The 12,150-nt window shown below is 43.1% G+C and overlaps 1 protein-coding gene across 1 annotated transcript in view; it reads left to right on the plus strand.

Moving 5' to 3' along the window:
* The first annotated feature begins 6,915 nt into the window (after window positions 1–6,915).
* The window catches only part of NFKBID (NFKB inhibitor delta), a 44,845-nt gene continuing 39,610 nt past the window's right edge, over window positions 6,916–12,150 (plus strand). Inside the window, exon 1 of the mRNA XM_034423546.3 lies at window positions 6,916–7,098. Coding sequence (XP_034279437.2) covers window positions 7,077–7,098 — 22 coding nt within the window. The 5' untranslated portion in view covers window positions 6,916–7,076. The remainder of the gene's footprint in view (window positions 7,099–12,150) is intronic.

Consider the following 12,150-nt stretch of genomic DNA (forward strand, 5'->3'; position numbering starts at 1 on the left):
ATACAAAACAGTAAAACAAACGAACAAAATGAAACAAAACCGAAGCATACATTCAACCCTAACAACAAGAAAGACTTTGGGTGAATTTGAGCCTCTATCTATCTATCTATCGTCTATCTATCTCTATCTCTCTATCTATCGCTCTATCTCTCTATCTATCTATCTATCTATCTATCTATCTATCTATCTATCATCTGTCTATCAATTATCTATCTATCTATCTATCTATCTATCTATCTATCTATCTATCTATCTATCATCTAGATAGATGCCCTAGTTACCTCCTGTATGGACTACTGTAATGCTCTCTACATGGGGCTCCCCTTGAAAAGCACCCAGAGGCTCCAATTGGTCCAGAATGTAGCCGCGCGGGTGGTTATGGGTGCAGCTCGTTGCGCCCATGTAACACCTCTCCTACGCGAGCTGCACTGGCTCCCGGTGGTCTTCCGGGTGCAATTCAAGATGTTAGTTATCACCTTTAAAGTGCTCCATGGCTTAGGACCTGGGTACCTACAAGACCGTCTTTTGCCACCAATAGGCTCCCACCGACCAGTTCGTTCTCACAGGGAGGGACTACTCAGGGTACCGTCAGTCAAATTATGCCGACTGGCGACTCCCAGGGGGAGGGCCTTCTCTGTGAGGGCTCCAACCCTTTGGAATGAACTGCCCCCGGAGATACGAAATATCCCTGATCTCCGTGCTTTCCGCCGTGCCCTCAAAACCCTGATGTTCCAACAAGCGGGGCTAAACATATGAACATGTGAATGTTTTTAAAATGTTATCTAATTTTAGGTTCTGTTTAATTGGGCCAAACTATGTTATAATAATAATTTTAATTAGCAATTTTATGATGTTTGTGTATCTATATTTTTCTTGACTGTACACCGCCTTGAGTCCTACGGGAGAAAGGCGGTATAGAAATATAATAAATAAATAAATAAATAAATAAATAAATAAATAAATAAATAAATAAATAAATAAATAAATAAATAAATCTGCCTGTCAGTCAGTCTGTCTGTCTCTGTGTCTCTTTCTCTCTCTCTCCATGTTTCCCTCCCTCCCTTACTCTCCCTCTTTCTCTCCCTCCCTCTCTCTGTCTCCCTCCCTCCTCTCCCTCCCTTTCTCTTCCTCTGTCTCTCTCCCTCCCTTCCTCTTTAGATTTAGATTTAGATTTACATTTTATTGAACTTCTATACCGCCCTTCTCCCAAAGGACTCAGGGCGGTGTACAGCCATATTAAAACACATATAAACTTACAAAATTTAAAAAACAATTTAAAAACAAATATATAAAAATATGGCCCACAAAATTAAAAACTAACATACACCCATATTAAAATTCATATTAGGCCAGCCCGGCTTGTTGGAACAGAAGGGTCTTCAGGGCGCGGCGAAAGGTACGCAGGTCGGGGAGCATACGAACCTCTAGGGGCAGCTCATTCCAGAGGGCAGGTGCCCCCACAGAGAAGGCTCTCCCCCTGCATATCGTCAGTCGGCATTGTTTGGCCGACGGCGCCCTGAGGAGACCCTCTCTGTGGGAGCGTATTGGCCGGAGGGAGGCTATCGGTAGCAGAAGGCGGTCTTGTATATACCTCAGTCCTAAGCCATGGAGCGCTTTAAAGCTGGTGACCAACACCTTGAATCGCACCCAGAAGACCACCGGGAGCCAGTGCAGCTCGCGCAGGAGAGGTGTTACATGGGTGCACTGTGTCGCCCCCATAATCACCCACGCGGCCACATTCTGGATCAGTTGGAGCCTCAGAGCCTCTTTCTCTCCCTCCCTCCCTCCCTCCCTCCCTCCCTCTCTCCCTCTGCCTGTCCCTCTCTCTCACTCCCCAACCCCCTCACAGGGTTGTTGTTGTTGTTGTTGTTGTTGCTGCTGTTGTTGTGGGAAAAATATGAGGAGGAAAGAGTGTTAGATACATTTGCTGCCTTGAGTTATTTGTAAACAATAAAGGCAGAATTTAAAAAAATAAATAAATACTGTAAATAAATGTCCCGGCCCCATTATGGGCATGGCTCTGTCAGCTCCCACTAACTTCACCGAGTGCCAACTTCAAGATGGTGCTTTGTAATATTTATTCATCCTGACTGCCCCCAGAATATCCCTGCAGTCTTTTTTGTTTTTCTAATGACTGCTTTTTTTTTCCCCCAGACTCCAGTTGTGACATTTGCTAAGCTGTTCTCTAGGGCAGAGAAAAGAGGAGGCTGTTCCTTCTGAGAAGCAACGCATTGGAAAGCCTGCATGAAAAACATTTTTGGGTGGACCCTTAATATGTGGCAAAGGTGAAGGCTGGATTAAGCAAAGCTTTCATTTCCACAGAAGCCATTAATACAATAGTGGCAGCTTTTATCGCCACCTGGTTGACCTTAAAATGCTAACGGGATTTCAGGATCCGCCCGATTCCAACACCGTTTAGTTTTCCGATCACTTGTGAAAATATTCAATGCAAAGGGGGAAAAAATATCTGTTCCTTCTAACTCTTCCTTTGGTCAACTTGCTGTGATGTAGTTCCTTGGGCCTTAATAGTTACCTATCCTTAAGCCCAGGGAGGCTCGGATCCTAACTCCTGTTCTTCTCCGCCTGCTTCTATCTCCAGATCCTTCACAACTGGTGGCTGATATTCTTTAGCCTCCCCATAGGTCTTAATCTTGGAGTCATCATTTCTTCCTCCCTCCTCCTCCTCCTCCTCCTCTTCATCAGAGGACTTTGGGAGGCTTTCCTAAAATTGTCCAGTCATAAGCATCTGTTCACCGCAATGGTGAAATCCAAATTTTTTTACTACCGATTCTGTGGACGTGGCTTGGTGGGTGTGGTGTGGCTTGGTGGGCGTGGCTTGGTGGGCATGGCAGGGGAAGGATACTGCAAAACCCCCATTCCCACCCCACTCCAGGGGAAGGATACTGTAAAATCCCCATTCCCACCCCACTCTGGGGCCAGCAAGAGGTGGTATTTGCCGATTCTCCGAACTACTCAAAATTTCCACTCCCGGTTCTCCAGAACCTGTCAGAACCTGCTGGATTTCACCCCTGGTTCACTGGAAGCTGAATATTCTCTAGATAAATTGACAGAAGGCAGTAAATATCACTTACCCTTCCCCGTTGCACATCTAAAAAGTTTTGCAGCTTAGCTCTCGCAGCCTGAAATAAGATTAGAGTTGCTCAAACTGTAATTCATCGGTTCCATTAGGTGTAAACATTAAATGGTACAGAATAGTTGGAAATGCCGGTGTGTTTCATTTGTTCTTGATCTTCTGTTTCCGGAGAAGAAAAGCCATTTCATATAACACAGCTCTAGGTTTCTAGCCGATATCTCCGCTCAAGGGGAGGAAATAAATATTATTAAAATGAAATACATTAGGCTGGATTTCTAACCACCTGCCAGGCTAGGCTAAAATGGGGTTGAGGGATTTATCATTTGAGTGTGTTCTGAGATTTCAGCCATCGTCAAAGCATGACTAAACTAAGACCTTCCGATGATAAGCCATTGCAGGTTCTCTTTGTTGAGATTACATGCTATGCGAGCTCAGCAAATGTTTTTTGTCAAGCTTTTCATTAACCCATCGGTAGATGTTACAGTTTGTCAAAATATCTGCCATCTGATTTAGCCCTGGCATATTAAGGAATACAGATGTTCAGAAAGGGGCGCCTAGAGAGCCTTGGTGGCGCAGCAGATTAAAGTACTGTTAAGTAACACCAGCGGCCTGCAATTACTGCGAGTTCAAATCTCACCAGGCTCAAGGTTGACTCAGCCTTCCATCCTTTCGAGGTGGTTAAAATGAGGACCTGGATGGTGGGGGCAGTAAGCTGACTTTGCATAAAAAAGAACGCCGCTTGGGGGGGGGCAAAAGCCCTACTAAGCAGGTATATACAAAAGTATGAAGGCTACTGCTTAACGCATTGTAAGCCACCCTGAGTCTCCAGAGAAGGGCAGCATATAAATCGAACCAATAAATAAATAAACAAACAAACAAACAAATAAATAAATAAATAAATAAATAAATAAATAAAGTTCATTTAGCAAGGGTTGCTTTGTGTCCTGTAACTTTGCACGTGTCTGTTCTCCTTGTTGCTCCAAAGGCAGATTCACATCCAAGACCAGAGAGATTGCTAAAGATTATTTGTTTAGATCAGGGGTCAGCAACTTGCGGCTCTGGAGCCGCATGTGGCTCTTTCACCCCTCTGCTGCAGCTCCGTCACTCAAAATATGTGTCACAACTGCCAATGTGCAACACCCACCAGCACACAATTTATTGAGCTTTTCAACCCCCGGTTGAACCATGGATAAATCCAAGAAAAGTTTCAGAAGAAAACAGAACATTTAATTCAACTACATATGCTAGTTTTGTGGCCGCTCAAGAAATAGTCAGGCACGGGAAGGGCACCTTCTTGCACTTGGGAAAGTAGGAGGGGGGATTTTTGTTAGACATAATAGCATTCTTCTTTTCAGTCAAGGTCATGGCATGCCTGCATCTGGAGGAGAAGTGGTTGCAGTGGTGTCTCAAGTTGGGACGGATGATGATTGGGCCATGTGATGGACTGATGGGTGCAGGGGCTGGATATGGGGTTTCGATTTATTGAGGGAAAACTCGGAACTCTCAGATTCGGGTTTTCCCAGATGTGCCAGTATACCTATTCCAATAAATGAAGGATTTGAGATGAAGCATGTCTCTGAGTTTTTAATTGGAGTTGGGTTGTTCTGGAACACTGACAATAAGGGTGAAAAACAATCATAAATCACTTTTTACAGTGCGGTTGTAACTTCAAATGGTCACTAAATGAATGGTTGTAAGTCAAGGACTGCCTGTTCTCTAAACATAAAGAATTAGGTCTAGTGAATCTCCCAGACTAGAGGTGAAATCCATTTTTTTTTATTACCAGTTCTGTGGGCGTGGCTTGGTGGGTGTGGTGTGGCGTGGTGGGCATGGCTGGGAAAGGATACTGCAAACTCTCCATTCCCACCCCACTCCAGGGGAAGGATACTGCAAAATCCCCATTCCCACCCCACTCCTGGGGGAAGGATATTGCAAAATCCCCATTCCCACGCCACTCCAGGGGAAGGATACTGCAAAGTCTCCATTCCCTCCCCACTCTGGGGCCAGCCAGAGGTGGTGTTTGCCAGTTCTCCAAACTGCTCAAAATTTCCGCTACCGGTTCTGCAGAACCTGTCAGAACTTGCTGGATTTCACCCCTTTCCCAGACGTTCTTAATATAAAAAAAAGGCTGTGGGATCCAGCCATTGTTTTAGCATATGGTATTTTTTTTTTTTATTTGATTTATATGCCGCCCTTCTCCGGAGACTCAGGGCGGCTTACAATGCGCTAAGCAATAGCCTTCATCCTTTTTGTATATTTATATAAAGTCAGCTTATTGCCCCCACAACTGGGTCCTCAATTTACCTACCTTAGAAAGGATGGAAGGCTGAGTCAACCTTGAGCCTGGCGAGATTCGAACCTGCAGTAATTGCAGGCAGCTGGTCTTAATAACAGGGTGCTTTAGACCACTGTACTACCAAGGCTCTTATTCCCACCATCATTTATGGAAAAAGCAAAGAAGCTGATTGAATATGCCAACAGGACCTCTGGTTTATTTTCCCCACTGTGGAAGAAAGTTTCACAGTTGTTGAAGTCAAACAAAGCTGGGAAACGTCTTGTCCATGCAAACAAAATATCCAACAGGGCCATTTGGAAAAGAGTCTAAAGAGACCTCCAATTTATTTCCTCCCAGGAGGAAAAACGTATAGAAGCCGCTGAATGGGAAAATGGTTTAAAATCTCCTGTGTGCGAGTGTGAACGAAATATCCAACAAAGACGTTTAGAAAAGAAGAATCCAATGAGACCCTTATGTTTATTTTCCCCACGGGAGGGGGGGGAGAAGTTTGAAAACTGTTAAGTGAGAAGACGGTTGAAGATCTCTGTGCATTGGGAAATATTTAATAGAGCAATTTGGAAGCAAGAGAGATGTTCTGGCATAGCATCCCTAAAAGGAGAAGCCCTACAAGGAGAAGCCGAATCATGGTTTGTCATTGCTACCAATTCTGCCTCCACCCAATGTCCTCCAGTTACTAATCGCCGTCATCACCTCCAACCAGTAGAATCCATGACGGTGAGAGATTCCTCCTCTCCGAGTACAAACCTTGACATTACTAACTCCAAAATTACAGTAGTGGCCAAAATTTGGGAAAACTGTATTTTCTAAAACTAGCTAATAACACCACTTTTGGGGGGAGTAGTACCATAAAAGTAGATATCAATGGAAAGATAATTGAATCAAGAATGTAATGCAATAACTTTTATGAAGGATTTGCTATTAGAATAGCAGTTACACTATAAAGAAGAAAAGTGAAACCCGTAGAAAAAACGAGATATACAAAAATTATCACCCTGTCAGTTAATCCTTAGTTGGGTAACCTTTAGCATGAATTACAGCCTTACAATGTCTTCCCATGGAGTGAACCAAGTCTTTTAGTTCTGCAGCTGTTCTAATGTGAAACCAAGATTGAATGATGGCTTCTATTAACTGGGTTTTATTGCTGGGTCGCTTCTGACTAACAAGTTTCTTTAGTCGGCTCCATAGATTTTCAATTGGGTGAAGGTCTGGGCTATTCCCAGGCCATTCCATCAATGGAATAGGATTATCTTGAAACTCAAAAAAATAAAATAAAAATGGGGTTATTAGCCATCAAACCCCAAAAACACACTTTTCCCAAAAGGTTCCCACAATTTTGGCCACTACTGTACAAACAGACAGGAAGCCCCTTGTTTTGAAATTCTGGGAATCGATCTTTTATTCCCCCACCGGCCCATCCACACAGTGTTGTTATCTGTGCCAAAGATGCTTCTCGGTGATTCACCTGCCCTGCAGGCTCCAGTTCCAAGCAGCTTATTAGTAGTGGGAGGGGCATGGGTCTTCCCAAAGGGTTGTACAAGCACTTCCTCTCCCTGGTATAAACGACAGCTCGGCTTCCTCCTGATAAAATTCAAGCGTGCTTTTGTCAGAAGCGCACATTGACTTAAGACGCCGTAGAGGAAGGTGGCGGAGAACAGCAACAACTCTAGTGCCCCACGAGGGCTAGAGATGGGAATGAGATTTCCGAAAGGTAGGCGAAAGATTTTGGTTTCCCCCAAAGTGCCTGGCTGGATTTGTATACCACGGTTTGGCTGTCCTAAGAGATGGAGAAGTCTGGTTCTCCGTTAGAATGGAGCAGAGAAAGAATGCAGCCTCGCTCAGAGCTGCATCTGAAGTTCTCGCCGTAGTTATGTAGTAGTTGTTTGGTTTGATTTCCTGGTGGTGTTTCTGTCTCTGTGCAACTGCGATACAAACAGATTTCTCTAATTTCGGCCAAGAAGAGCCCTTTTAGCTGAACTTTGGACCTATTTAAAGAAGAAAAAGTCCTTACCGTCAGCATTTGAGGACCCAAATTGTTGGGGGGGGGTTGGAATACGGTGACTGTAAACCGCTTAAGAGAGGGCTGTGAAGCACCGTGAAGCGGTATATAAGTCTAAATGCGATTGCCAATGCTATCTGGTTTGAATCACCAGTGCAGTGTTTCGTTTTGTGTTTTTCAAACCTGGCAACTTTTAAGACGTGCGGACTTCGTCTCCCACAATTCCCCAGGCAATATTGCTGGCTGGGGAATTCTGGGAGTTCGAAGTCCTCGCCTTTTTAAAAGTTGCCAAGTTTGAAAAACACAGCACTAGTGGATGTTGGCAGATTGCGAGAAGTCTCCCACGGAAGGCTTTCGCAAAATTGTGATGGAAGAGCAGAAGAAGAGGGTTTGCTAAATATGCATCTTAGTCCAACGCCTTTGGGGGTTTTACGTGATAGTCCAATCTTATTTTTCCTAAAGCGACTCTTGGTCTCCCAAGACGGGGGCCTAAAGGAATTTCATCCAGGGCCAAAATATCTTTTTAATGGATTCAGTCCTCTATTTTTTAATATCAGCCTATCAAATATTAATCATCTGGTGAAAAGATTTTTTTTTTCCCCCTCTACTCTCTCTCTCTGACCTGGAGATAGTCAAACTCTACCGCACAGTGTCAAACATATAAATATATATATATATAATACTGTGGAGCAAGGCCCATCCTGTTCCAGTTGGGTTTACTTATCCGTAAGCGCATTGAACGTTGCAGTTTGAATAGGCTTAACCTCCTGCGAATGAGAATATTGTTTAAGATCAAAACAGTGCCCCCCCCCCCAAAAAACCACGCTGGCAATAGAATTCTCCAATTTGCAGAGAGGTTCATTGATTTTTGCTTTGGGCAAAAGAAATGTCGAATATTTTTTTTTCCTCTCCACTGCCAGCTGTTGCTTAGCTTGGATTCTATCTTCTGCCTGCCTCCCAACATGCATTCATCCCAATGCCCATCATTAATCGCTGTGCCCACAACACTTGTCAGCCCCAAGGGAACGAAAAAATAATTTGGGAACCACAGCCCACTGCTCTCCAGAAATCAGAAGCAGGAGAAAGGGTTATTTAGATCCAGTCTTTTTTTATTATTATTATTTTGGGTTGTTGTTTTTTTTAATGTCATGCTGCTACAGAATTTTTTTAAAATGCCAAGGAGAGAACACTTCTGTGCTCGAAAATTTGAATGCTCTCTCCTAAGTGCACCATCTAAGTGATCATTGCCTAAAATGATTAGTTGGTCATAGCTGCCCGGTTTTTGATTGGAACCTGAAGCAAAGCAATTGTCCTGCCAGGCTCAAATTATGATTAATCATATTTATACGCTTATTGTTGTGTCCCTTCCATCTTAAAACAGAAGTTATTAATTTATCCCCTTCTTTTCCTAGGGCTTCTCTAAAGCTCATGTGGGGTGGGGGCACTTAATTCGTCTTGGTAGAAGTAAAAGGAAATGGAGCAAATGGACTTTCTTTTCGGTAGTAATAATAACCCATCTGTATATCTCACTCACCCTTCGGTTCCTAACGCGAGAATTTAGCCATGTCCTGTTGGTAGGCTGGAAAATGCTGCTTACCCAGGAATCTATGTGTGAAGTGATGCTAGTAGCGTCAGAAAAGACCCTCACAGCACAGGAGCATTTCCCTCTTTTATTTCTTGATCAGTTGGCAACTTTTAGGACAGGACTAGATACAGAAAAAGGACCTGAGAAGGGAAGTGGGGGAGAGAAGGGGAGATGAAAACAGAGATTGTTCCCTGATCAGTTGGCAGCTTTTAGGACAGGACAAGATACAGAAAAAGGACCTGTGAAAGGAGGGGGAGGAAGGAGAGAAGGGGAGGTGAAAACAGAGATTGTCCAGAGGTTCATTCAAAGATGCTTTTTTTCAAAAGGCAACTGGACTATATTTTTTTCCCTTGGAAGAAAAAAAAAAACCCTTTTGAAACCTTTTGCCTTTTGAAAAAGCACCTTTGAGACGATTATGGATTGTCTGGATGACTGAGAACCTCCACCTCCGAGGTTCAGTTGTTAGGGGAATCAAAGGTGCTTTTTCAAAAGGCAACTGGACTTTGTGCTTGGCTTGAAGACATTTCGCTTCTCCTCCAGGAAGCTTCTTCAGTTCTTACAGTCAAATAGTCAAATAGTCAAAATCGAAGAAGCTTCTTGGAGGAGAAGCAAAAGTCCTTCAAAGGAAAAACAAAGAAAGTCCAGTTGCACACATGATGTACAATGACAATAAAGGTGGTTATTATTATTATTATTATTATTATTATTATTATTATTATTTAATATTTAGTGAGATTCACAGCCTTTGAGGCTGGTTTATAGCTCAGCAGCTCGAGTCCTAACCAAGGACCTAGGAACTGTTGTTGTTGTTGTTGTTGTTGTTGTTGTTGTTTACTTTATTCATTAAACATGAAACTCAGTCAACTGAACATTCAAAACTGCATCACAAATACCATTGACTGGTGCTAATGGTTGATACAGGTTGCTGCTAGCGTCCTAGGTATCAACCAAGTACCTTCTTAAGATGTACGATGTTCCAAGTAGCGCCATTTTTTGCAGTTCCGCTGGTGTTGTTGCAGGAAGCTGCAATGTGTTGATGCGTTTTGTAAAATTCTTTGACATGGTACCAAGTGACCCGATGACAATGGGTATCACTGTTACATGTTACATCATCATCATCATCATCATTATTACTATTACTATTATTGTTATACACTTTATTCATTAAACATAGGGTTGCCAGGTGTCCACTATTTGAGCGGACAGTCCCGCTTTTTTCACATTATGTTCACTATTTTTTTTCACAAAATAGTGGACATTTTTTTTATTCAAAAGCTTTATGATGAAATGGTACGTCATCTAAAGCTGTACAATCTAAGAGAATAAGGATAGGAGAATCGCGTTTTGTCTTTTTTTTTTCATAAGTTAGAATGAGACAAAGATCGAATATCCATTGAACTCGATTCTCCGAAAAAATTAATGATGAGATTAAAATAAAAATACATTATCAAATTATGTACCGTTCACATTTTTAAAATGTATTGTAGCTTGTGTCGACTGACCTAAAATGGCGTGTTAAAATGTTTGTAAGAAAATATATAATTTAATTGTAAAAAAATTTTTTTATTTTTTTACTACTTATTTTTATTTATTTATTTTATTTATTGCGATTTATATGCCGCCTTTCTCCCTAGGGACTCAAGGCGGCTTACAAAATGACAACTTCAATACAAATCACAATACAATACCAAATTAAAATCAGTAACCCAATTAAAAAACGACTTAAAATTATACCAGCGTACCCCCAAACGGATCAGTTAACCTTAACCGCCCCCCCGCCCCCCCCGCCCCCGCTTGTCCGCTATTTTTTGGAAGGAGACCTGGCAACCCTAATACATGAAACAGCAGTCAACTGATAATTATTATTAGCAGTAGTATATACTTTAGTTTTACTATTATTATTTATTTATTTATTTACTATTATTATCAAGGTTGACTCAGCCTTCCATCCTTTCTAAGGTAGGTGAAATGAGGACCCAGTTTGTGGGGGCAATAAGCTGACTTTGTATAAATATACAAAAGGATGAAGGCTATTGCTTAACACATTGTAAGCCGCCCTGAGTCTCCGGAGAAGGGCGGCATATAAATCAAATTAAAAAAAAAAAATTATTACTATTAGTTGCCTTCTACACACACACACACAAAACAGATTTGGGACAACTGTGCCCTGGATGCCTGAGAACCCCCATAGACCTCTAGGGCAGTGTTTCCCAAACTTGGCTATTTTTTTTTTTTTATTTATTTACACTTTATTGATTTTTTTAAGACAGATAAAATATAATAACAATTTTGTTTGACATCGGATTTGCAGTGTTTATACATATGTACATGAAAAAAATATCTGGTGTCCTTTATACTATACATTTCTAATTAATTTCTGCACCTTTAACTCCTTCCTTGATTCTATCATTTATCCATTCGTACCATCTTCCCCACACAGTATCGTGATCTGAATTTTCATCATCACTTATTTCCTGCGTTAATTTACTTGTCTCATGCACACCTGCGAAACTTTGGCTATTTTAAGATGCATGGACTTCAATTCCCAGAATTCCCCAACCAGTATGCCTGCCTGGTTGAGGAATTCTGGGAGTTGAAGTCCATACAGCTTCAAAGGGTCAAGTTTGGGAAACACTGCCCTAGGGCAACCAGTGATGGCGAAGGGCTTGGGGGGGGGGGGGCAGAGGGAGAGGGTCTATCCTCACCCCACTCCACCCCACCCCAAGAGCCTACATCTGGCCAAGTCCAAAGTTGAACAAACTCCCGGCTGCTTCTACCTTCAAAGAAGGAAGAACGCCCGAAGGGGGGTTTTCCCACTGACGCGTCGTCGTTGGGGATTCCACACTACGCGCAGTGGGGGGGGGGGCGCGTGGGCGGCCACGCTTGGTCTGACTCGCGTCGGGGCCGATGTGTGCACCACCCGTGTCCAAAGGGAAGGGCCGATCGGCGTTTCCCTCGGGCGGTCGCGCCCCGCTGGCTAACCGGAATCCCCACCGGCCCCACCCCGAACGGCTTGCCCAGGAATGCCCCGAGTTGCTCTGGAAGGGGGCATCCCTGACTCTCGAGGGACGCTTGTGGCGGCCCACGCAAGAGGGGCTTTGCAAGGGCGGCTTGCGGACAGCCGGTCGGGGGTTTCCGTGGGATTCCTAAAACAAGGGAGGGGGGCATCAAGCAAATTA

Source organism: Pantherophis guttatus, chromosome 10, assembly GCF_059756535.1.
Source record: "Pantherophis guttatus breed Tessera chromosome 10, ASM5975653v1, whole genome shotgun sequence".
In the NCBI taxonomy this organism is placed as follows: Eukaryota; Metazoa; Chordata; class Lepidosauria; order Squamata; family Colubridae; genus Pantherophis; species Pantherophis guttatus.